Below are 21890 nucleotides of genomic sequence, written 5' to 3'. Positions count from 1 at the left end.
GGCTTTCCCTCTGGGGTTGCTGTTTGCTCATCTGGAAAATGAGCACAGCCTTCTCAGATGGCTGTGTGGAAGCAATGGGCTTGCGGCCATAAAGTGTTTAGCTCTCGGGTACTGATCATTGTGATCTTTGTAAATGTACAGAGTTCATAGCAACAGCAACACTTCTGGAGTCGAGTGCTGTACTAAGAGTGATGGCTCGTTTGATTCACACGCCTGCTTTCTAACAAAAGCCCACATTTTTGGAGGATCAGAAAACTGGGCTACTGTGGGATGAGAAAGCAGGAAGGGGGTGCAGGGCCGAATGGGATAGGATCCTGCTTCGGGCCCTCATGGGCACCAACCTCAAAGGTGTCTGGGGACCTCCTGCTCCCAGTGTCCACCCAACAGCAGCATCTCCCCTCGCTCCTCCCAGCCTCCATCTCAGGGACAGACCCATTCCCCATCCCACCTCCAGGATCCAGATGCCTCCCGTCCCTCCCCCAACAGGCGACCACCCACTACGTCCTATGCATCTGCTACCTGTGTTCTCCTTGCCTCCTCCTCATCCCTTCCGTCTCCTTCCAGACCCCCCATTTCTGCCTCAGTCTTGCCCCGTCCCAGCCATCTCGGTGAAGCACAAAGCTGATCTGCTCCCTCTCCTGCTCAGAACCTTCCATGGCTCCCCAGTACCCTCAGGAGAAATCTGGAGATCCTCACACAGCCCGGGAGGCTTGTGTGTTCTGCTCCGTTCACCTGGCCAGCCCCATCTGTCTACTGGGCAGTCATACATGACCTTCCCCTTCCTTGCTAACCCTGACTCCTTTCCCTGCTTAGATTGGCCCTTAGCTTGGTTTAACACTCTGCTGCCTCTTAAGCAATTATTTTTGAACAAAGGTCTCTCATTTTCACTTTGCATTGGGCCTGTGAATTATCTAGACGGTTTTGCCAGCCACACTGACCTTTCTGGCCCTCTGACCTGCAAGCCCATCTAAAATCTGAATCTTCTTCACACTGGCTCTCCCCTGGATTCAGCTACTGCCTCTCCCACTCCTCACTTGGCTAACAGTGACCATCTTCTGCGCCTCAGCTCTGGGGACCCCTCCTCCAGGAAGCCCTTCTTGACTCTCTATGCTGACTCAGCCATTCTCCTCTGGATCTCCTAATCCCCTGTAAATGGGTCTGTCTCCCCTTCTTGACTGTGAGGCCCCAGGGAGGCAGGGCTGGACTGTCTCTGGCACTGCTGTATCCCCAGCACTGTGCAGGAGCAGAGTTTGGGGAACAAATATTGAATTGCTAAGTGAAGAAAGGGGGTGGAAAGGAGGCGAGCCTCGAACCTCTGCCCACTCTTTCCCACCCAGCCACACTTTAGCAAGCTGATGCGCAGGAAGTGGCTGAACAGCTCGGAGGCCCTGGATGGCATCGTGGGCACGCTGGGCGCTAAGGCCCTGGCGCTGCGCAGAATGCAGGATGAGCCTTACCAGGTGCGTCTGCTTGGGCGGGGGAGGGGTGCGGGGTGGAACCCGGGCGGCCGCGGGGCGAGGGGCGGAGGGGAGCCAGAGTGCTCGGCTGGGAGAGGCCTCTTCTAGGTGGGGAGCAACTCTATCAGGGAGAGATAGGTGGCGCTCAAGCTGGGGTCTGCGCGGAGGGCGCCAACGGGTTTGGGGTATAGCGGGGGAGGGGGTTGCCGGCAGGGTTGGGGCCTCTGGGAGTGGAGCTCCGGAGAAACCCGGAGAAGGCTGGGATGGGGCATCCTTTGGGGGCCGGTGGGCTAGCGGGCTGATTAGGGAGCAGGTCAGGGGTTCCCCAGAAGGAGTCAGGAGGACTGCCTGGGGACTGGGGGCGGGGAGGGGTTCCCGTTGGGTACCCGGAGTGCGCGCGGGCGGGTGGGAAGCGGCGAGACGGGGTCACCAACAGCTCACACTCCCTCGCGGCTTCCCGGGTCCCCAGGCGCTGGTGGCCGAGCTGCACCGGCGGGCGCTCGTCGAGTACGTGCGGCCCCTGTTCCGCGGGCGCCTGCGCTGTGGCTCCGCGCGGACCCGCAGCCGCGTGGCCGGAAGGCTCCGGGAGGACGCCGCGCAGCTGGAGAGGCTGTTCCGACGGCTGGTCAGTGCTGTCAGAGGGCGGGGGGGCTCCGAAATCAGGAAAACCGGGAATCTGGGGACTCGATAGCCGGGGGCGGGGGCTTAGAATGAGACCCTCACCCAACTTATACCCAACTGTAACACTCTGATCTCTGCCCTCTGCGGGTAAAAAGTCGGCTTTCTCCCGGCGGCGAGAGCTCAGTCAGGGCTCAAATGAGAAAAAAATGATCCCTATGCGTTGTTGTGGCGATTAGATAAGTTAAAGGGGCTTAGGACCTGGAATCCTGAACATTAGCTATTATTACAAGCACAGAGAGTCGCTAAATGTGACAGAAACTCAGGACTTGAGCGCTCCCAAATCCAAGCATTTAAAATCAGCAAATCTTATTTGTACCCAGTTGCAATCAGCAAGACCGGAAGAGTCTCACCCAGGCTATCCGGGGAGTTTCTAACCTAGAGTCCTTGGAATTTTCTTGCTAATTTGTGGGGAGATAACTGTAGGTTCACATGGGGTTATAAGAAAGAGTGCAGAGAGAGATCAATGACATACTTTGTCCAGTTTCCCCCAATGCTAACATTTTGTCCCTGAGCCCCAAATTATCTACAAACAGTAGATTATATTACGGATTTTCCTTCAAATTTCCAAAGGTTCCAGATAATCTCTGACTACAGCCCGCCCTATGCCTGGTTTTACCGACGAGAAAACCGCGGGGCCTCGGGAGAGGGTGGTTACGAAAGGGTAAGCGTTGACTGGGGGCGAGGTTGTGAGCCCGGGGTCCTCTCTTAACTGCAGGAGTCCCAGGCCTCGTGGCTGGACGCCGTGGTGCCCCGTTTGGCTGAAGTTCTCCGCCTGGAAGACACGCCGAGCATCCAGATGGAGGTGGGGGTGCTGGTGCGGGACTACCCGGACATCAGGTGAGATCCCCACCCCCACGGCCGCCCTGGCCCTTTCTGCCGCCGGCAGGGCCGAGGTCTCCCGCGAGCCCTGGCATATCCGTCCGTGCGTTTCCTGCCTCTTGGGCGAGGGAGGGAGGCGGCGAGCGTGTCTGACGGCCGTTTCCTGCTGGAAACCAGGGCATTATTAATACGATTTCCCTCCTTCTGCCGCCGCCGTCGCTGCCGCCGCCGCCACCAGGGCTCACAAACAAACAAGCAGTCACAGGAAGCCCGGGGCAGGGGGGCCGCGGGCCGCCCGGCCGGCAGGAAGGGCCGGCCCATCAGGGGAGCCGCGGGGGACTCGGGGACACGCAGGGGCGCACGGGCGCACACGCACTGTGATAGTGGCAGGGGCCGCTCAGGTCCTGATGGACTCTTTCCTTTGTGATCCTCTCTGAGCCTCAGTCTCCCGCTTCTGATCCATGGGGACAATAGTTCTCTTTTCATGATTAGCGAGGGATGATTTACCATCCTCCGTGGTAACAGCAGTAACACCACCAGTTCTTGTTTATTGAGTCCTTAGGTCAGACCTAAAACAGCCTCGCACACACTCGCTCTATAAGTAAGAGTTATTTTAGAATGGAAGCTATTTTAGAAATTCTTTGCAGGTAAAAGGCAAGCACTGTTCTGAGAGTTAAGCACCATCGGAGGCAGGCAGAGATTAACTAGCTGACACCAAATGTCACAGCTAGCCAGCAGCAAAGTCTGGACTTGAACCCAGGCAGTAGGCCCTAAAGCTGGTACTCCTGACCACCGCCCAACACTGCCGCTTGCATAAGGTGGTGGTAGTGGCGGTAGTCCCACAGCGTTGGGCAGACAGACATTCTGTATTCAGAGAGACACACCCCACAGGACCCCAGAGTACCGCTGGGTTTAGGGTCAGGACTTGGAGCTGAAGGTAAGGACTCTGGAGCTGATTCATGATGAATAGTTCTGGTTGTGAGGCAGGGGACTTGTGTCCTTGGGAAACCACAGCATCCCAGAGTTGCATGGCATTCCTGCTGAGCTGGGGCTTCTGAACTTGAATCTGAACTTGGATATACAGCCCACCAGCTGCATATCCAAGTTTGAAAGGTCTCCAGCTGGCCTGGGAGGAGGGGTTCCAGAGCTGAGTTAGGGGGGCCACGTTTTGAAGCTCACTTGAGCTGGAAGGTTCTTGAGTCCCATTTTAGATTAGTGTTTGGGAACTATGGCGATTTCGAATTTGGAATGTGGACAGGTGAAGATGCTGAGGTGGATTGAAGGGGGTGGTAAAGACCCCAGAACCTTGTTTGAAATGAAAGTTCTGGAAATGAATGTTGGGTGCAGGATATTGAACTGAAATATGGCGTTTTGGATCCAGGATCTAGAGCTGAGATCGGGTGAAGGGGAGGTTCTAATGTGTTGCATTTAGGGCCGAGGGTTGTGGAACAGAGTTAGTTTTGACAACAGAGTTTCTGGTGGGAGTGAGGGTCCGCAAGGTGAATTTGGGGTTCTGGGGGAGAATTTTGCTTGATAACAATTCCAGGAATGGGCTAGTGGTGAAGTGAGTGTTCAGAGGTTGAATTTGGATGAGAGTCCAAACAGCAGTGGTGGAGAATATTCTAGACCGGGTGTTGGGGTGAGGTGAGGGTTAGGATAGGGATGGGGGTGAGCACTTCCAGGCTAGATCTGAGGGATGATGTGGAGCCGTGTGAGATAAAAGTGAAGGTGAAGTTAAGGGTTGCTAGAGTCCAGAGCTGAAACAGGCGCAAGAGTAGCAGAATGGTCATTCAGGAGCGGTCTGAGCTCTTGAAGGGGTGGAGATGGAAGGTTATTTTAATCAAGAGCTGATATGGGGTGAAGAGGAAGATGCTTGTGCTGGTTTTGGAGGTGAGGGTTCTGGAATCCACTGTGAGTAGGGGGATTTGGAACTGGTTGGGAGGGAAGTTCTGGAGGGGGGCTGGTGGGATCTAGGGGAGCTGGTGGGAAGGGAGGATCTGGGGGGAACTGATACGGAGGAGGAATATGGAGAGAGCAAAGGGGTTCCAGAGCTAAGACAAGTTCTGGAAGAGATGGCTGGGGGGCAGGGTGGGTATCCCAGGTGGGCTGGGAGTATATCTGGAGGCCGCCATGCACCTGTCCCCTCCTCCGCCCCCAGGCAGAAGCACGTGGCAACGCTCCTTGACATCCGTGGTCTGCGCCACACGGCCGCCCGCCAGGAGATCCTGGCGGTGACCCGGGATCTGGAACTCTGCGAGGTGGCAGCCCTGTCCCCACCTCGGGACCGTGCCTTCTTCGCAGACATCCCCGTGCCCCGGCCGCCTGTCTGCCTAAGCCTCCCTCTCTTCCTGGGCCGCCTCACCCTCTCCCGGCTGGCCTGCCTGCCGTGGCCTCGGCCTCCGGCTCCGTCTCCATTACGGCGGCCCCAGTCCCGACGCTGAGACTCTCCCAACCCCACCTCAGTCCCCCCCATCTTTGCTGCTGACAGACCATCCCCCCCCCCCCCCGACTCGACTCCTAGCCTGGCACCACAGACGCCTGGGCTGGCAAGATCCTTAGCGGTCTTCTCTCCTACCCCCAAACTCCCTGTTCTGAGGAGAAAGCGGCTAGAAGGAGCAAGGACTTTCCCAAGGCCATGAAGCCCGTTCCCAGCACCAGCTCCCCAGCCCAGCATGGGGTGGGTGGCGTTTTGGAAGGCTGTACACAAATATCCCAGGCCTCCCCCCCTTTCCCCTCACCTCAAGGTCTGGCCTCAATCCAATGTATTAAGGAACGTACGATACTTAGAATAAAGAGGTTTCTATTTAACACAAGGAAGGGCTGAGTCCCCAGTGTGTGGGGGGAGGAAGGACTGGGGCAGGGCCCAGGGCCAAGGGCTTCTCACACACCCAAGGCCGGGCTAGGGTCCAACTCCTGGGCAGAGCAGTGGAGGCCGCGGGAGGCCCTGCAGGACGGGAGCAGCCCTGCCGTCCCATTTACACCAGGTCCCCGAGGCTGCGTGACTCTACGGCAGGCCCTTGGCCTCTCTGGGCCAGCGACCCTCATTTTGTCCATCCCCAAGTGCCTTCTCTCCTGGGCCCAGTGGTCCCACCTTGGCACACACCCCCTCCCCCATCCTCAGGCGGGAAGCGGTATCAAGAGAGGAAGGAGGTTGGGGGCAGGGCTGGCGGCATCCAGGGCGCCCTCCTGGGTTGACGCAGGAAAATCTCAGGGTGGGAAAAATTCCAGCCTCTCACCCCCAGCCCTGCCGCCGGATCCTAGTCCCCACGGAGACCTTGAGGTGACCTCCTTGCTGACCCCTACCCCTCCGGCCCAGTTGGACAGGCTATGATGGATGCTTCCTGGCATGGCTTTTTTTTTTCTTTCTGCAAAGTCGGAAGGAGGAGGCAGCCAGGGGTCAGAGTGGAGGCTGGGGTTGGAACCTCATGCACATTTGAACTCACGTTTGACGTCTGACGGTCTCTTGGAGCCCCAGGGCTGTGTGATGCCAGGCAGGAAGCTGACCCTCTCTGGGCTGCAGTTCCTGTCCCTCTCTGAGGAACTGCTTAACCTCTCTTTGCCCAGGACAAGGTGCGATGTCCAGAGAATATATGCCCCTCACCTCACATCCTCAAGTGATACTTTCAATGTCATGGATATACAAGTGGGGAGTTGAGGAATGAACCGGCTGCAGTTTGTGGACGTTTAATGAAAGATGTATTCATCTCAGTTTGGTAGGATTCTTTTTCGAGAGTTTGGTGCCCCACTGTAAAATGGCTGTATTGAAATAGAATTTACACAGCAGAGAATTCATCCATTTAAAAGTGCACAGTTCAGGGCAGCCACCTCTGCAGTCAATCTTGGGAACATTTCATCCCCCTAAAGAGACCCTGCACCCCTTTAACCATCAACCCAACCCCTCTATCCCTCTCAGGCCCTGGGGACCACTGGGTTCCTTTTTCTCTCTGGAGATCTGCATGTTCTGGAACGTTTTTGTGTAAATGGGATCACAGAAAATGGAGTCTGTGTGTGTGTGTGTATGTGTGTATGGGTGTTCAGAACACAATGTGAGATCTACCCACTTAACCCATTTCTCAGTGCGTAATACAGTGCTGTTAACTATCGCCACAAAGCTGAACAGCAGATCTCTGCACTCTAACCGTGCGCTCATTAAACAACTCTCCCCCCTCCCCCATCCCATCTGTTCTCTACTTTGATGACTCTGAGTTATTTTCATTTTTCTTATTTTCTATTGAAGAGTATAGTTGACTTACAATGTTGTGTTAGTTTCTGCTGCACAGCAAAGTGATTCAGTTACACATATCTATATACATAGTCTTTTCATATTTCCCATTATGGTTTGTTATAGGATGTTAAATATAGTTCCCTATGCTTATGGTAGGACCTTGTTGCTTACCTGTTTTATTATGTAGTCACTTGTATCTGCTAACCCCAAACTCCCAGTCTGTCCCTCCCTCACCCCCTGAGTTTGAGTATTCTGAATACCTCATGTAAGTGGAATCATGCAGAATTTGTCCTTTTTTGATGGGCTTATTTCACTTCACATCATGATTGTCACAAATGGAAGGATTTCTTTGTTAAGGCTGAATAATATTCCGCTGTGTGGCTTCACCCACTCATCTGCTGCTGGACATTTGAGTTGTTTCCATATCTTGGCTACTGTGAATAAAAAAGTGATTTTTGGGGGGCCTGTCTTCTTTCACTTTGCAAAGTATTTTCAGGATCCGTCATGTTGTAGCACGTGTCACCACATCATTTCATTTCATTGTCAGATCACATTCCACTGTACGGCTATACCTCACTGTATTCATCCATGTATCAGCTGATGGACAGACTTCTCAGGTGGCGCTAGTGGTAAAGAACTCTCCTGCCAATGCAGGAGATATAAGAGATGCAGGTTCAATCCCTGAGTCGGGAAGGTCCCCTGGAGGAGGGCACGGCAACCCGCTCCAGTATTCTTGCCTGGAGAATCCCATGGACAGAGGAGCCTGGCGGGCTACAGTCCACGGGGTCACAAAGAGTCGGACACAGCTGAAGCGACTTAGCACACACACATGCAGCTGATGGACATTTAGGCTGTTTCTACTTTTTAGTTATGAGTATTGTGCTCCACTTTTTTTTTTTTCTAGATTACAAACATTTTCTTGGTTCCCTGAGAAGTTCTGACCTTACCCTGAGCTTCATTCCACCGTGTTTTTTTTTTTTTTTTTTGACCTTGTTGCCTGCTTGCAGGATCTTAGTCCCCTGACCAGGAACTGAACCCAGGCCACAGCAGTGAAAACCCAGGAGCCCTAACCATTAGGCCACTAGGGAATGCCCTCAGTTTCCACTTTTGTAAAACGGGAGAAGAGTCCTAACAGCAGCGTTAATGTGGCGCCTGCAGCATGCCGAGTGCCATGCTCCCAAGGATTCACTCAGCAAACCTGCAGATTTGGAAACAGAGGCCCAGACGAAGACAGGAGTGCCACTAAAGTCGCCATCCAGGGGCTTCCCTGGTGGCTCAGTGGCGAAGACTCTGCGCTTCCAACGCAGGGGGCATGAGTTCAGTTCCTGGTTGGGATACTAAGATCCCATGTGCTGTGCGGTGAGGTCAAAAAAGTAATAAAAAAATGCCAAATCATCATCCAAAGAGTGCCAGGGGCAAGACCCCACCTACTCACCCCAGGCTCCCAAGGAGATTGTGTGCGAGAAATCTGGCTCAGATCCTGACCCAGGGGGAGTGCTTGGAAAACCCTTAACTGATTGGATTCACACAGAGCTGATTTCTGGACTGTGGGACTGGGGCGGGGTGGTAACTGTTTATTGGGTACCTACCTATTCTGTGTCAGGGGCTCCCTGAAAGTGTCCTACATGCAGAGCATCTCAGGACTTCCCTGGTGGACCAGTGGGTAAGACTCCCTGCTCCCAGTACAGGGGGCCCAGGTTCAGTCCCTGTTCGGGGAACTAGATCCCACATGCCACAGCTAAGAGTTCCCATACCGCAACTAAGACCCAGTGCAGCCTAAACAAAGACAGAAATAAAAAAAATTGTTTTAAATGCAGAGTGTCTCATGGCACCACCCCCTGGCCCTGGGAGAAGGGACTGGTCCTCTCAGGCCAGAAGCAGTCTCAGAGGTTAGGACAGAGGCAGTGGCTGGGATTTAAACCCCAATCAAATAGATTCCAACAGCTCTCAGTCACTGTCTGCTGGCCCTGCTGTGCGCCAGGCCAAGCACGTGCCTAACTCACTGTACCCGTGCCTCGCTGCCTGGTCCACGGCCAGCCTCCCCGTCAACCCCTGGGAGATGGATGGTGTTATTGTTCCTGGTGCACTGATGAGGTCCCCAAGGCTCTGATGGACACTCTGGTCACACAGCCAGGAAGTGGCTGAGCAGCGCCTTCCTGGGAAGGGGAGAAAGGAGACGACGCCGGCTGGGGAGGGGCTTATCCATATGGGCCACGGCCACGGTCCAGATGAGAGAAAGAGAGGCAGGGGGCCATGCCCTCCCCTCGGACTGGGCTTGGTTCAGTTGGAAACAGGATCATTCGGCTTCATCAAAATGTGAAATTGCAGCCAGGACCATAAAGGCACCAGGGCAGGAAATTCTGGGAAAGGAGAGGGCCCGGGGTCAGTAGCCACCCCCACCCTGGGTCTTCCCGCACCCGTCCCTCCCACTCTGGGTGGGACCCTCCTTTTCTACCCAGTGCCTTTCTGATGAGCTGCCCACCCATGCCTGGTCATTTTCCACTGAGCCCTGTGTCAAAGGCAGCCCCATCAAAGCACCCAGACAGTGTGAAAGAGGCCCCTAAGGCCTGGGGGGAGACCAACAGTGTCCAGTGCTGACCTAGCAAAGCCCTTGAGCCCCTCCCAAGGCCTCCATGACCGAGCAGGTGGTCAAGCTGGAGGAGGCAAGCCTGGTTGCCGCTATCTGCAAGAGGAGGAAGAAGGTGGGAACCTACGCAACTCCCATCCTGTCTAGGAGCCTCAGTTCCCAGGCCTTCTGTAACCTCCACCCCCATCAGAGCACCTGTCATCCTTGCCAGCCTTAACAGCTCTCTCGAACCCCCAGTCGCCACTGAGTCCCCATGCCTCTTCCTAAGATGCCACCCCTCTCTGGCTGTCTCTCTCTTCGTGGCCTTGCTTCCTTCTGGAAGCCCCCTTCCAATCCTCAAGTCTCCACCTCTCCCTCTGAGCCTCCCTACCACCTCTCTGAGCCCCTGGAAGCTGAGTCCTGTCCCCATCTTGGGTCCCCTCTCTTTCTGTCGCTATAAATTCACTCATTCTGTCCATTCATCCACTGAGTTCATCTTGTACACCCAACCTTGTACAAGGTGATGCTGGGGACACTGTAGTGACCTCAACAGCCTTGGCCCTGCCCTGACGGAACTGACAGTCCAGAGGGGAGACATGTCTGTCATACAAAGTGGTCAAGGCTAGAGTTGGGGAGCTCTCTAGGGGAAGTTCAAAGTTTCCCTGACTTTGTCTGGGAATCAGGAAGGCTTCCTGGAGGAGGAGGCACCTGCTCTGAGATCCAACCCTCCACTGGACCACGGATACCATCTGGCAGGTCATAATACCCTAGAGGGCCTGAGGAAGAAAATGGAATCAATAGATTCCCCCAAATTTTCTTGTAGTCTTGCCTAAATAACCTTGTAATACATGGAACGATGTTCAAAGGGAAAATTAAAATGCTCATACCCTTGAACGCAGAAACCCCACTTCTAGGAATGTGTCCCTTTGCAGTACTCTCGCAGGTGCAAGACAGACACTGCTACGCTGTTCAAAGTGGCAACGATGGACAACAGTCAACAGGTGACCAGTTAAGTTGGGTCCAGTAGGTTCAGTCCCCAGTGGAATACAACATAACTAATACAAGACTGGAGGTTGACACTCTCACCTTATTCCCAGGCCCAGAAGGGAAGCATTTAGTCTTTCATTATTAAGTATCATGTTGTTGTTGTTGTTTAGTCGAAAAGTCTTGTCTGACTCTTTGCAACCCCATGGACTGTAGCCTGCCCGGCTCCTCTGTCCATGGGATTTCCCAGGCAAGAATACTGGAGTGGGTTGCCATTTCCTTCTCCAGGAGATCCTCCCAACCCAGGGATGGAACCTGATTCTCCTGCATTGGCAGGTGGATTCTTTATTGCTGAGTAATCAGGGAAGCCCAAATATCATGTTAACTGTAGGCTTTTCATAGGCGCTCCATATTAGAAGGAGGAAGATCCCTTCTATTCCCAGCATGATGAGAGGTTTGTATGGAAAATAAAGTTTGCTTGAGGCTCTTCCTGTATCTTTTAGGGTAATTAAACTATTTTCTTCTTTATTCTATTAATGGAAGATGGATTACTTAGATTGATGATCGATTGTTCAAACAATCTTGAATTTTTAAGGTTAAACCCACTTGATCATGATGTATTATTATTATGTATTGCTTGCTTTGCTTTCCTAATATTTTATTATTTTTGCATTCATGTTCATGGAGATATGAAAAAGAATTAGACATGAACTGACACCTTTTATGACAAAAAGCAATAGATAAACTAGGAACAGGAGGGAAATTCTTCAATATGATAAAGCCAATATATTAAAAAATAAGTAATATTACCTGCAATGGGGAAAAATTGAAAACTTTCAATCTTTTTGAAACTCCCTAAGATGAGAATCAAAACGAGAATATTTGCTTTCACCATTTCTATTCAACATAGTACTAGAGTTCCAGCTTCTAGAAAAAGGCAAGAAAAAGAAATAACTGGAAATGAAGAAATAAAATCTATTTGTAATAGCATGACCTTATAAGTAGAAACTCCTAAAGAATACAAAAAAAAATTAGAACCAAAAATGAATTCAGCAGTTTGTAGGATATAAAATCATCACACACAAACCAGTTGTATTTCTATACACTAGCAATAAGCAGTCTAACAGAGAAATTAAGAAATAATTCCATTTACAAAAGCATACAAAGTAATAATTAGGAGTAAATTTCGCCTGGGAGCGAAATTAGGAGTAAATTTTCACTGAAAACTAAAAAAGCACTGCTGTAATGGAGAAGGAAATGGCAACCCACTCCAGTATTCTTGCCTGGAGAACTCCATGCTCAGAGAAGCCCAGCAGGCTACAGTCCATGAACTCGCAAGAGTCGGACACAACTTAGCAACCAAACCACCACCACCACACCCCACCAGGGCACCCCAGGGCACAGCAGATTGCTGCCACAACACAACTGGCCCACTCCCTCAGGCAGGGCTCACATCAGGGATCCAGAGGTGGGATATAAAAAAACAAAACAAAACGCTGCTTTAAGAAAGTATAATTTGAAAAGATACATGTCCTCCTATGTTCACAGCAGCACTATTTACAACAGTCAAAACATGGAAACAAGCTAAACAGCCATCGACAGATGAATGGGTAAAGAAGATGCAGTGTATATACATAGTGGACTATTACTCAGCCACAAAAATAATGCGCGAATGCCATCTGCAGCAACACGGATGGCCCTAGAGATTCTCATACTAAGCGAAGTAAGTCAGAATGACATGATATCACTCATCTGTGGAATCTAAAACGTGACGCAAACGAAGATGTCTGTGAAACAGAGACAGACTCACAGACACAGAGAACGGACATATGGTTGCCGAAGGGGAGGAGGGGTGCAGGCGGGAAGGACTGGGAGTCTGGGATTAGCAGATACAAACCAGTATACATGTAGGATGGTTAAACAGCGACGTGTGACACAGGGAACTCCTTTCAACACCCTGTGAGAAGCCGTAACGGAAAAGAATATGAAGAAGGATGCGTGTTTATAACACTGTACATCACCTATACGTCAATCATTTTTTTAAAGCTACAGTAATCAAGACAGTGTGGTACTGGAGCTTCTCTGGTGGCTCAGAGTTGAAGAATCTGTCTGCCCATACAGGGGACACGGTTTGATCCCTGGTCAGGGAAGAGCCCCCATGCCGAGGGACAACTATCCCCATGCCACAACTATGCAGCCCATGCAGGTGCCGAAACTGAAGAAGCCTTAGCGCCTAGAGCCTGTGCTCTGCAACAAGAGAAACGACGGCAGCGTGAAGCCCTTACACGGCAACCAGAGAGTAGGACCTGCTCGCTGCAATTGGAGAAGGCCTGTGTGCAGCAATAAAGGCCCAGTGCAGCCACATGTAAACCAGCAAATACTTTAAAAAAGACAGTGTGGAATTGGAGTGAGGATATATATCATACAAACACAATAGTGCATTTTCTATAAACATGTAGTATAATTCAAGGGGAGGAAAGTCTTTTCAATAAATGATCCTGAAACAACTGGATATTTGCATGATAAAACTGAACCCAGTTCACAGTGCACACAAAAATTAACTTAAATGAATCAGAGACCTAACATATAATCATAGACCTAGCATATAAACTCTAAAACTATAAAATTTCAAAAAAAGAATTGGAGAAAATTTTCATAAACTTGGGGTAGGCAAGGGTTTTTAGACAAGACATTAAAAGCACTAACCATAAAAGGAAAAAAAAAATAGATCAATGCAACTTAACAAAACTTAAAACTCCTGTCCTCCAAAAGACAAAATTAAGAAAATGAAACTGTAGCCACAACCTGGGAGAAAATATGTGTAATATGTTTTCCACCAAACTGGTTGAAATCAGAATATATAAAGTATCTTTATAACTTAATAATGAAAAAAATTTTAATTTCCAACTTTAAAATGGGCAAAAGACATGAATACTTACCCAAAAAAGATATATTAAAGGCCAACAAACATCAAGACAGTCAGCATCTACAATCACCAGGGATTTTCAAATTAATGCCACAAAGAGATACGACTATACATCCAGAAAGGCTAAAATTTTAAAAGACTGATAATACCAAACACTGGAAAAATATGCAGCAGCTAGAACTCTCACATAGTGTTGAAGGGAGTCCAAAATATTGGGTTGGCCAATAAATTCGTTTGGATTTTTCCTTAAGATGTAACGGAAAAACCCAAATGAATTTTTTGGCCAACCCAATAGTACCCCCACTTTGAAAAACAGATTGGCACTTTCTTGTCAAGTTGAATATACATTTACCCTGTGATTTAGAATCCTCTTGGGTATTTATTCAAAAGATAGATAGATAGATATATATATAAGGCTTCCCTGGTGGTGCACTGGTTAAGAATCGCCTGGCAATCCAGGGACACGGGTCACATCTCTGGTCCAGGAAGTTCCCACATTCCTCGAGGCAACTAAGCCTGGGAGCTGCAACTACTGGAGTCCTAGAGACCATGCTCCGCGACAGGAGAAGCCACCGCAATGAGAAAACTGCACACGGCAACCCATTCTCTGCAAGCAGAGAAAAACCCAACAAGCAACAAAGACCCAGCACGGCCAAAAAGAAATAAAATTATTTTTAAAAAATAGTGTATGTTAATTATAAGCTTCCTGAATTCAATCGCTGAATTGTTGTTATTAGAACAGTGTCTTTGTTCTTGGGAGTTACCTGCTAGAGCGTTTAGGGGTAAAGAATCATAAGGTCTCAAATTACTTTCAAATGGCCCATTCATTAACAACACCACCACGACCATCATCATCACATATCCACGGAGAGAAATAAAAGCAAGTTAAAGGAACATTAATGAGCAGTGACTCTAGATGAAACAGTGAACAAAGATACTAGTCTTGTAATTTAAATAGACTTAAAAATGTTCAAAATAGAAAATTAAGAATAGCCCAGCCTGTGATACCTGTTTCTGTTCTTTGAAGGTGTTCAAGCTTGACCCCAAGGGGAGGGCTTGCTCTTTCTGTGGAGATGGGTCTGCAAGGTATATTCCTGGGAGTGGCATTGCTAGGTCTGAGAGTAAGGACATATGTTGTTCAGCTAGTTAGCTATCATCAGATGTCTCCCCATGGAGTTTGTATCATTTTGCATATCCACCAGCAATGCATGAGAAGGTGTTTCCCACCTTAGAAATTGTTGCCAACTTTATAGGTGAAGACTGCCACTTCAAGGTAGTTTTCACTGGAGTTGCTCTTATTATGAGTGAAGTTGAATATCTTTTCATATAGTTAATGATGGCTCATATTTGTTTCTCTGTGATCTATTTCTTCTGCACATTTTAAAACATTGGGCTTTTAGTCTTTTCCTTATAAAGAGGTAAACATTTTGTGTGACAAAAGTTGTAAATATTTTCTCTGAGATCGTCACAGTTTTACTTTGCTTATAGTAAAGTACTTTGCTTCTTTTTCAATAATCTCAAAATTCCAATGTTTTATTAACTATTTTATGTGCATTGCTATCCAGTCTTGAAATCTGATAAAATATGTCCAGAGTTTCTTATAAAGACAAGTGCAAATGCTCATTTACATTTTGCACAGTAATAATGACAATGAAAATGACACTACAGTTATAACGACATAAAAATATATACAAAGATTTGGAAACTCCGTGGTGGTCCAGCAGTTAGGACTCAGCACTTTCACTTCTGTGGACCCGGGTTTGATCCTTGGTCTGGGAATTAAGATCCCACAAGTCATTTGGTGTGCCCTCTCACTCTTTCTCTCTCTCTCTCTCTCTCTCTCTCTCTGTGTATGTATATATATAGTAACTTTACCGACAAAGGTCTGTCTAGTCAAAGCTATGGTTTTTCCAGTAGTCATGTATGGATGTGAGAGTTGGGCCATAAAGAAAGCTGAGTGCCGAAGATTTGATGCTTTTGAACTGTGGTGCTAGAGAAGATTCTTGAGAGTCCCTTGGACAGCAAGGAGATCAAACCAGTCAGTCCTAAAGGAAATCAACCCTGAATATTCATTGGAAGGACTGATGCTGAAACTCAAATACGCTGGCCACCTGATGCGAAAAACTGACTCATTCTTCAGGAAAGACCCTGAAGCTGGGGAAGACTGAAGGTAGGAGGAGAAGGGGATGACAGAGGATGAGATGGTTGGATGGCATCACCGATTTGACGGACATGAGTTTGAGCAAGCTCTGGGAGTTGGTGATGGACAGGGAAGCCTGGTGTATGTTGCAGTCCATGGGGTCCCAAAGAGTCGGACACTACTGAGCGACTGAACTGAACTGATATAATAAAAGTATAATATAGATTTATATGGATTCAAGATAGACTTAATGTTATTTGACTTATAAAACAGGTAGATACTACACAAAAACTGAGGATGTAATTTCCAGAAAAGTAAAATGTCTCTTTTCTTCTTACAATTTAACAATAAATTTCCTGTTGTAATTACTAATTCATAGCCAAATCTTAGACTAATTCAAATTAGCCAGGATTAAATACTCTGCATTTAAAAAATAAGGTTTGCAATTTAATAAACATACGTAGGGTTTCCCTGGTGACTCAGATGGTAAATTTGATAACATTTTGTCAGAATTAAGAACTGTTTATCCATGTCATTCTAGATCCTGGAAACACACTAGAAAAAGTGAATACTGAACAACTGATTCTTTGGAAAGCTGCACCCCTAGCCCTGGAAAACATCCTTAAGGGGCCCAGGGATCACACCCTAATGGAGGACTTCCCTGGTGGTCCAGCGGTTAAGAATCTCCCTGCTAATACAGGAGACGCAGGTTCAATCCCTCGTCCAGGAAGATCCCACACTGCCGCAGGGCAGCTAAGCCCATGTACCACAACTATTGAGCCTGTGCTCTAGAGCCCAGGAACTGCAACTGCGGAAGCCCCCACACCTACAGCCTGTGCTCCACATCAAGAGAAGCCAACACAGTGAGAAGCAGCACACCGCAACTAGAGAAAGCCCTCACACAGCAACCAGTGCGGCCAAATAAATAATTAAAAAAGAATAGGGGGGTTGGGAAGGTCATATTCTGCTATGTTCTAAATGGATAACCAACAAGGACTATTGAATATACACGTGACATGAAACTCTACTCAATGTAATATGCCAGTCTGGATGGGAGAGGGGCTTGGGGGAGAATGAATACATGTGTTAAGTATGGCTGAGTTCCTTGCTGTTCACCTGAAACTATCACATTGTTAATCAGCTATGTGTGTGTGTGTGTGTGTTAGCTGCTCAGCTGTGTCTGACTCTGCAACACCATGGACTGTAGCCCACCAGGCTCCTCTGTCCATGAAATTCTCCAGGCAAGAATACTGGAGTGAGGTACCATTCCCTTTTCCACAGGATCTTCCTGACCCCGGGATTGAACCTGGGGCTCCTGCATTGCAGGCAGATTCTTTACTGTCTGAGCCACCAGGGAAATCCATTAATCAGCTATTCCCTAATACAAGATAAAAGTTTAAAGTTTGAAAAAAAAAAAAAAAAGAATTGCTTTTTAAAAACCCTAATGGGAAACTTACAAAGTAGCAATGATGCTGAGAACAAAGAGAGGGGAGTAATATGCAGATGTTTCATTGCTGTATATAGTATAATTAAAAGGTATGAGGTGATATTACTGAGGTTTTGGAAAAGGTGTCAACTATTCTTAGGGGATCAGTTAAGACACTGAGAATGAACAATCCTATTAAGACCTCAGAAAGAACATCTCCCCTATTATCATGGTGTTATCTCACTAATAGGAAATTCAGTTTCCAACAACTCTTTTCTATATTTTACTCTACTGGCTTGAGAAGCAGCTTCCTATTTTGAGAAATATAAGACATAATATAATCATATATAATTAAGCTAATGGCTTAGAAAACAAATTGATAGTAATTTTAAAAAGGAGCAAGTATCTCTCTTGCTAGGTTGTAACACCAGGCTAAGAGGGCTTAGGGTTGGAAAGTAAGTCGTGGGGATTGTGAGCGGTTCAGGTATAAATCTACCTCCATTCAAGGAGACGAAGGGCATGAGAAGAGTCTGGACAGCCCAGAATGGTCCTGGCACCTGGATATACAGTTCCACGCTGGGTCAAAGACAGCTGATGCATCTCCTCTGCCCTAGATGCTATGGGACCCAACTGCTGCCCAACATTAAACTGGGAACATAAGCATCATAAGCATCTCAAAGCATACTTGCCAAAAACAGATTATTCACCCTCATAGTGTGAAGCCTAAAAGGAGAAGACATTTGATTATTTTAAAAAGTGGGCTATAAAATGATGATGTTTCTCCTTACTTCATCTGAAAAACCCGAAGAACAAATATGTTAAAAATTTTGGGACTTCCCTGGTGGTCCAGGAGTTAAAACTTCCTGCTTCCACTGCAGGAGCCAAGAGTTTGATTCCTTATCAGGGAACTAAGATTCACCCCTTCAGGCCACATGGTGCGGCCGGAAAAAAAAAAAAAAAAAACAACCAACTACGACTATTAACATGTTTAGAAGGTACTTAAAACATTTGTTTGCAATCCAACTCAAATATATCTGCAACTACATTTTGGACAAATGTTTAAAAAAATCCCGCTTAATTTTGATACAAGTTTTCTTGTAACTCAGTGATATTTACTACTTACAAGGGCTGAATGTTTTGAAAAACAGAGCCCCAACTTTCTGCAAAACATCCTGAAAGTGCTTTTATCCTAGAAATGGGGAGGGGCTAATGATCTGCTCTTTCACTGACAACATCCTGTAGTTATTTAAGTAACACATCGTCATTTTCTTGATGGTTGGTGATTCTACAACACCATCGATAGCTACTGCTTGCTTCTTTTATATTTTTTGGCCAAGGCACGTAAGACCTTAGTTCTCCAACCAGGGATGGAAACTGTGTCCCCTGCATTGGAGACACAGAGTCTGACCACCAGGGAAGTCCCTATCGTCCATTTCTTGGTTCTCTGCTCACCTTACCTTATTATGTTGTTGATATCTTTCAAACTCTTAGAGGCGCGGCACTGGATTTAGACAGCAGAGCACTCCTTGGCGTAAGGACTGACCCATCCATGGAAACTGATATCAGTGCGATCGATCCAGCATCGTTTGCTGGACTGTATGCAATGGGATTGTAATTTTATGTTCTGTTGTCCCTATTCTATGTCTCTGGCCATTAACAGAAGACTCTGTCTGGGTGAAATTGACATATTTTCAGCAGTAATGCTTGAAGGAACAAATTTCTATTTTGTTCCCTCTGTTCCGATCCTGTCTTTATGCATTTCCTTTGGGGGAAGTCTTCCCCACAAAGTCTCTTAGCACTCCCAGCCGTAGGAGAACTGTAGCGTTCATGGACAGAAATTGGAGACAACAGTTCCCTACCCTTTTGAAGACTTTCACTGTCAGTCCAAATTTCTTTGACCCTTGGATGACAAGGTCATCCATTTCTTTGACCCAGGAGACACTGGCATCATGGGAAAGATGTCCTTGTACATTTCCCCCACCTCCTGTTTCAAAATTATTTGGGAATATAACTTCTTCACAGGTAGGAACTTTGCAGAAGCATGGAGAGCCTCTCACAGTGCAGAATCATGACTCCATACTAAATTCTCTAAAATCTGTTCTTCGATGCTGTTCAGGTGTTTCACCATGTCCCTGGAGGGTCCCTGTTCTGAGCAGATCACCACCTCTATCACTTCAGTTCAGTCACTCAGTCGTGTCCAACTCTTTGTGACCCCATGGACTGCAGCATGCCAGGCTTCCCTGTCCATCACCAACTCCCAGAGCTTGCTCAAATTCATGTCCCTCAAATCCGTGATACCATCCAACCATCTCATCCTGTCATCCCCTTCTCCTCCTGCCTTCAATCTTTCCACAAATCAGGGTCTTTTCCAATGAGTCAGTTCTCCACATCAGGTGGCCAAAGTACTGGAGTTTCAGCTTCAGCATCAGTCTTTCCAGGGGACTGATTTCTTTTAGGACTGACTGGTTTGATCTCCTTGCAGTCCAAGGGACTCCCAAGAGTCTTCTCCAACACCACAGTTCAAAAGCATCAATTCTAAAAAAAAAAAAAAAGCATCAATTCTTAGGCACTCAGCTTTCTATATGGTCCAACTCTCATATCCATACATGACTACTGGAAAAACCATAGCTTTGACTAGACGAACCTTTGTCGGCAAAGTTGATGTCTGGTTTTTAATATGCAGTCTAGGTTTGTCATAGCTTTCCTTCCACGGAGCAAGCATCCTTTAATTTCATGGCTGCAGTCACCATCTACAGTGATTTTGGAGCCCAAGAAAATAAAGTCTGACACTGTTGCCATTGTCACTCCACCACCTCTATAATCTTACAAAAATAAAATGGCCACAGATTAAAAACTTCAGTAATCCAGAGAAAAGTATGAAGTGAGCTATAGGCAAAGAGGACCATTTTGAAACAACAGGCCATCAGGGAATGATGAAAAATATATATCCTGCTCTAAAATAACTGACATGTCTATTCCATGAAGTCTTTGTGTTGCCTGAACCATTGCAGTCTCTCATATTTCATAATACAAAATTTCTGCAAGTTCCTGTTTACAGCAAAGTCTATGCAAGATTCTGGCTGTTCATCTGTTGACTGAGTATAGTGTTGGCAGAGTCTCTCTCACTAGTTTCATTATGTTTTCCCTTGGATTACACAAACAAGACTCAAAAATATTTATAACTTGGTTACTTAATTTTTTAATCCAGCCACAATACTCTGTAATCAGCTCACACTTTGAGTGACTGAAAGCAACAAGAGTTAGTGACTGCTACTTTTTCTCTTAAATACTGCTGCCCTGTCAGTGGGGTAGAAGGTATAAATAATGTTTGTTTCAAAGTATTGTTGATGGTTACACTCCACAGTAGTCTGGGTTGTCCGTTTCCAAACAGGGCATCACCAGTGAACCTTCCAGGAGTTTATTTCCTCTTCTGCATATTCTCCCCAAAAGAGCTTCTCATCATAACCACCAATGGTTAAAACATATTCTTCACACTCCGTGTTCACTGCTTCGCTATTGTCAGTAAACTGGAAAGGCCCAGGAGGCATTCTCTCCTTTAAAGTCTTCCTGTCAAATAGTTTTGAAACATATGGCTTAAAGTAGTGCTCCTTTATCCCTCTGGCTATAGTTCACACAGTACAGCAGTGATGCAGCCAGGCTATACAGAAGCTCTAAAATCAGCAATACGAAAATCAGGATGGTAAACCTTTAAAGATGAATTCAAGGAGTCTCGTCAATTTGAGCATATAATGTCACTGGCGAAAATCGGATCCAAGCAGCACAGAAGGAAATGATGAGTTTACTAAATCATCTCCAGTCATATGAAAATTATCCTCAGTATAAACAAAGTGTCCAAAAGAAATTAAAAAGCTCCTTAACACTGCAAGGACTCCTCTGCTTCCTGCTTCGTGGTAACTTTGGTGGCGCTTCACATGGATTTTGAAACACATCTTTAAAAATTGGCTCAAATTTTTTTGAAAATTACAGTAGACACCTCAAAATTGCGTTTCGCTTAATTTCCTTCCAAGATACGGTTTCCAACTGTGGGGATAATGTTTTTGAGGCAGGCGACAGATAACGAACAAGCCGACCAATGTGTAACTTCCTCTAGGCCGTAGATGTCCTGGATGGCGGCGGAGTTAGCTTGAGTTCCCCTCGGCCAGGTTCAGCTCCCGACACAAAACGTCCGCCGCGCCACCCACATCCCACCACCACCGCCACCTGCCTCAGCTTGGTGCCCGCCCTTGTTTATCCTCCTTCCGCTGAGCGCTACCCACAACCACCCGCACCAAGGCGGGCGAAGAACGACGGCTCTTCGATGGTCCACATCCGCGCTTCGCCTCAAAAAAGTCCGTTTCTTCTCCAGGGTTCCGAGCCTGTCCTTCACCAGAAACGTGATAAAAAGCATATCATCTTAAGTGACTTATAAATCTGCTTAAGTCGTTTTATTTATAAATTTAACTTGATTGCTCCTGGATTTCTCCCAACATTTTATTATGGAAAATTTCAAACACGCAAGAAAGTTGAAAGAGGTGTACGTGTGTCTATCACTTAGACTCTGTTACCAACATTTTGCCATATTTGTCTAACTGTATTTCTATTTACTCTATCCATCTAACTTTTCAATGCATTTCAAAGTAAATTGCAGACATCAGTACACTTTCCC

At 47.5% G+C, this 21890-nt stretch overlaps 1 protein-coding gene and 2 pseudogenes across 2 annotated transcripts in view; 1 reads left to right on the top strand and 2 right to left on the bottom strand.

The window, feature by feature from the left end:
* EXOC3L2 (exocyst complex component 3 like 2) overlaps positions 1-16893 on the top strand; it is a 31569-nt gene extending 14676 nt beyond the window's left edge. Inside the window, exons 9-12 of one of the 2 annotated variants that reach the window (XM_069551067.1) lie at positions 1338-1460; positions 1927-2082; positions 2854-2975; positions 16340-16893. In XM_069551067.1, coding sequence (XP_069407168.1) covers positions 1338-1460; positions 1927-2082; positions 2854-2975; positions 16340-16373 — 435 coding nt within the window. In that variant the 3' untranslated portion in view covers positions 16374-16893. Of the gene's footprint in view, positions 1-1337; positions 1461-1926; positions 2083-2853; positions 2976-5115; positions 5771-16339 lie in introns of those variants that run through there. The other variant, XM_069551066.1, reaches the window with a different exon arrangement.
* A 1771-nt stretch (positions 16894-18664) lies between these two features.
* Positions 18665-20023, bottom strand: LOC138419552 (retinoblastoma-like protein 1; annotated as a pseudogene).
* A 2-nt stretch (positions 20024-20025) lies between these two features.
* Positions 20026-21553, bottom strand: LOC138419551 (retinoblastoma-like protein 1 pseudogene; annotated as a pseudogene).
* Positions 21554-21890: the final 337 nt, after the last annotated feature.

Source organism: Ovis canadensis, chromosome 14, assembly GCF_042477335.2.
Source record: "Ovis canadensis isolate MfBH-ARS-UI-01 breed Bighorn chromosome 14, ARS-UI_OviCan_v2, whole genome shotgun sequence".
NCBI lineage: Eukaryota > Metazoa > Chordata > Mammalia > Artiodactyla > Bovidae > Ovis > Ovis canadensis.
This window is presented reverse-complemented; position numbering and strand designations above follow the sequence as displayed.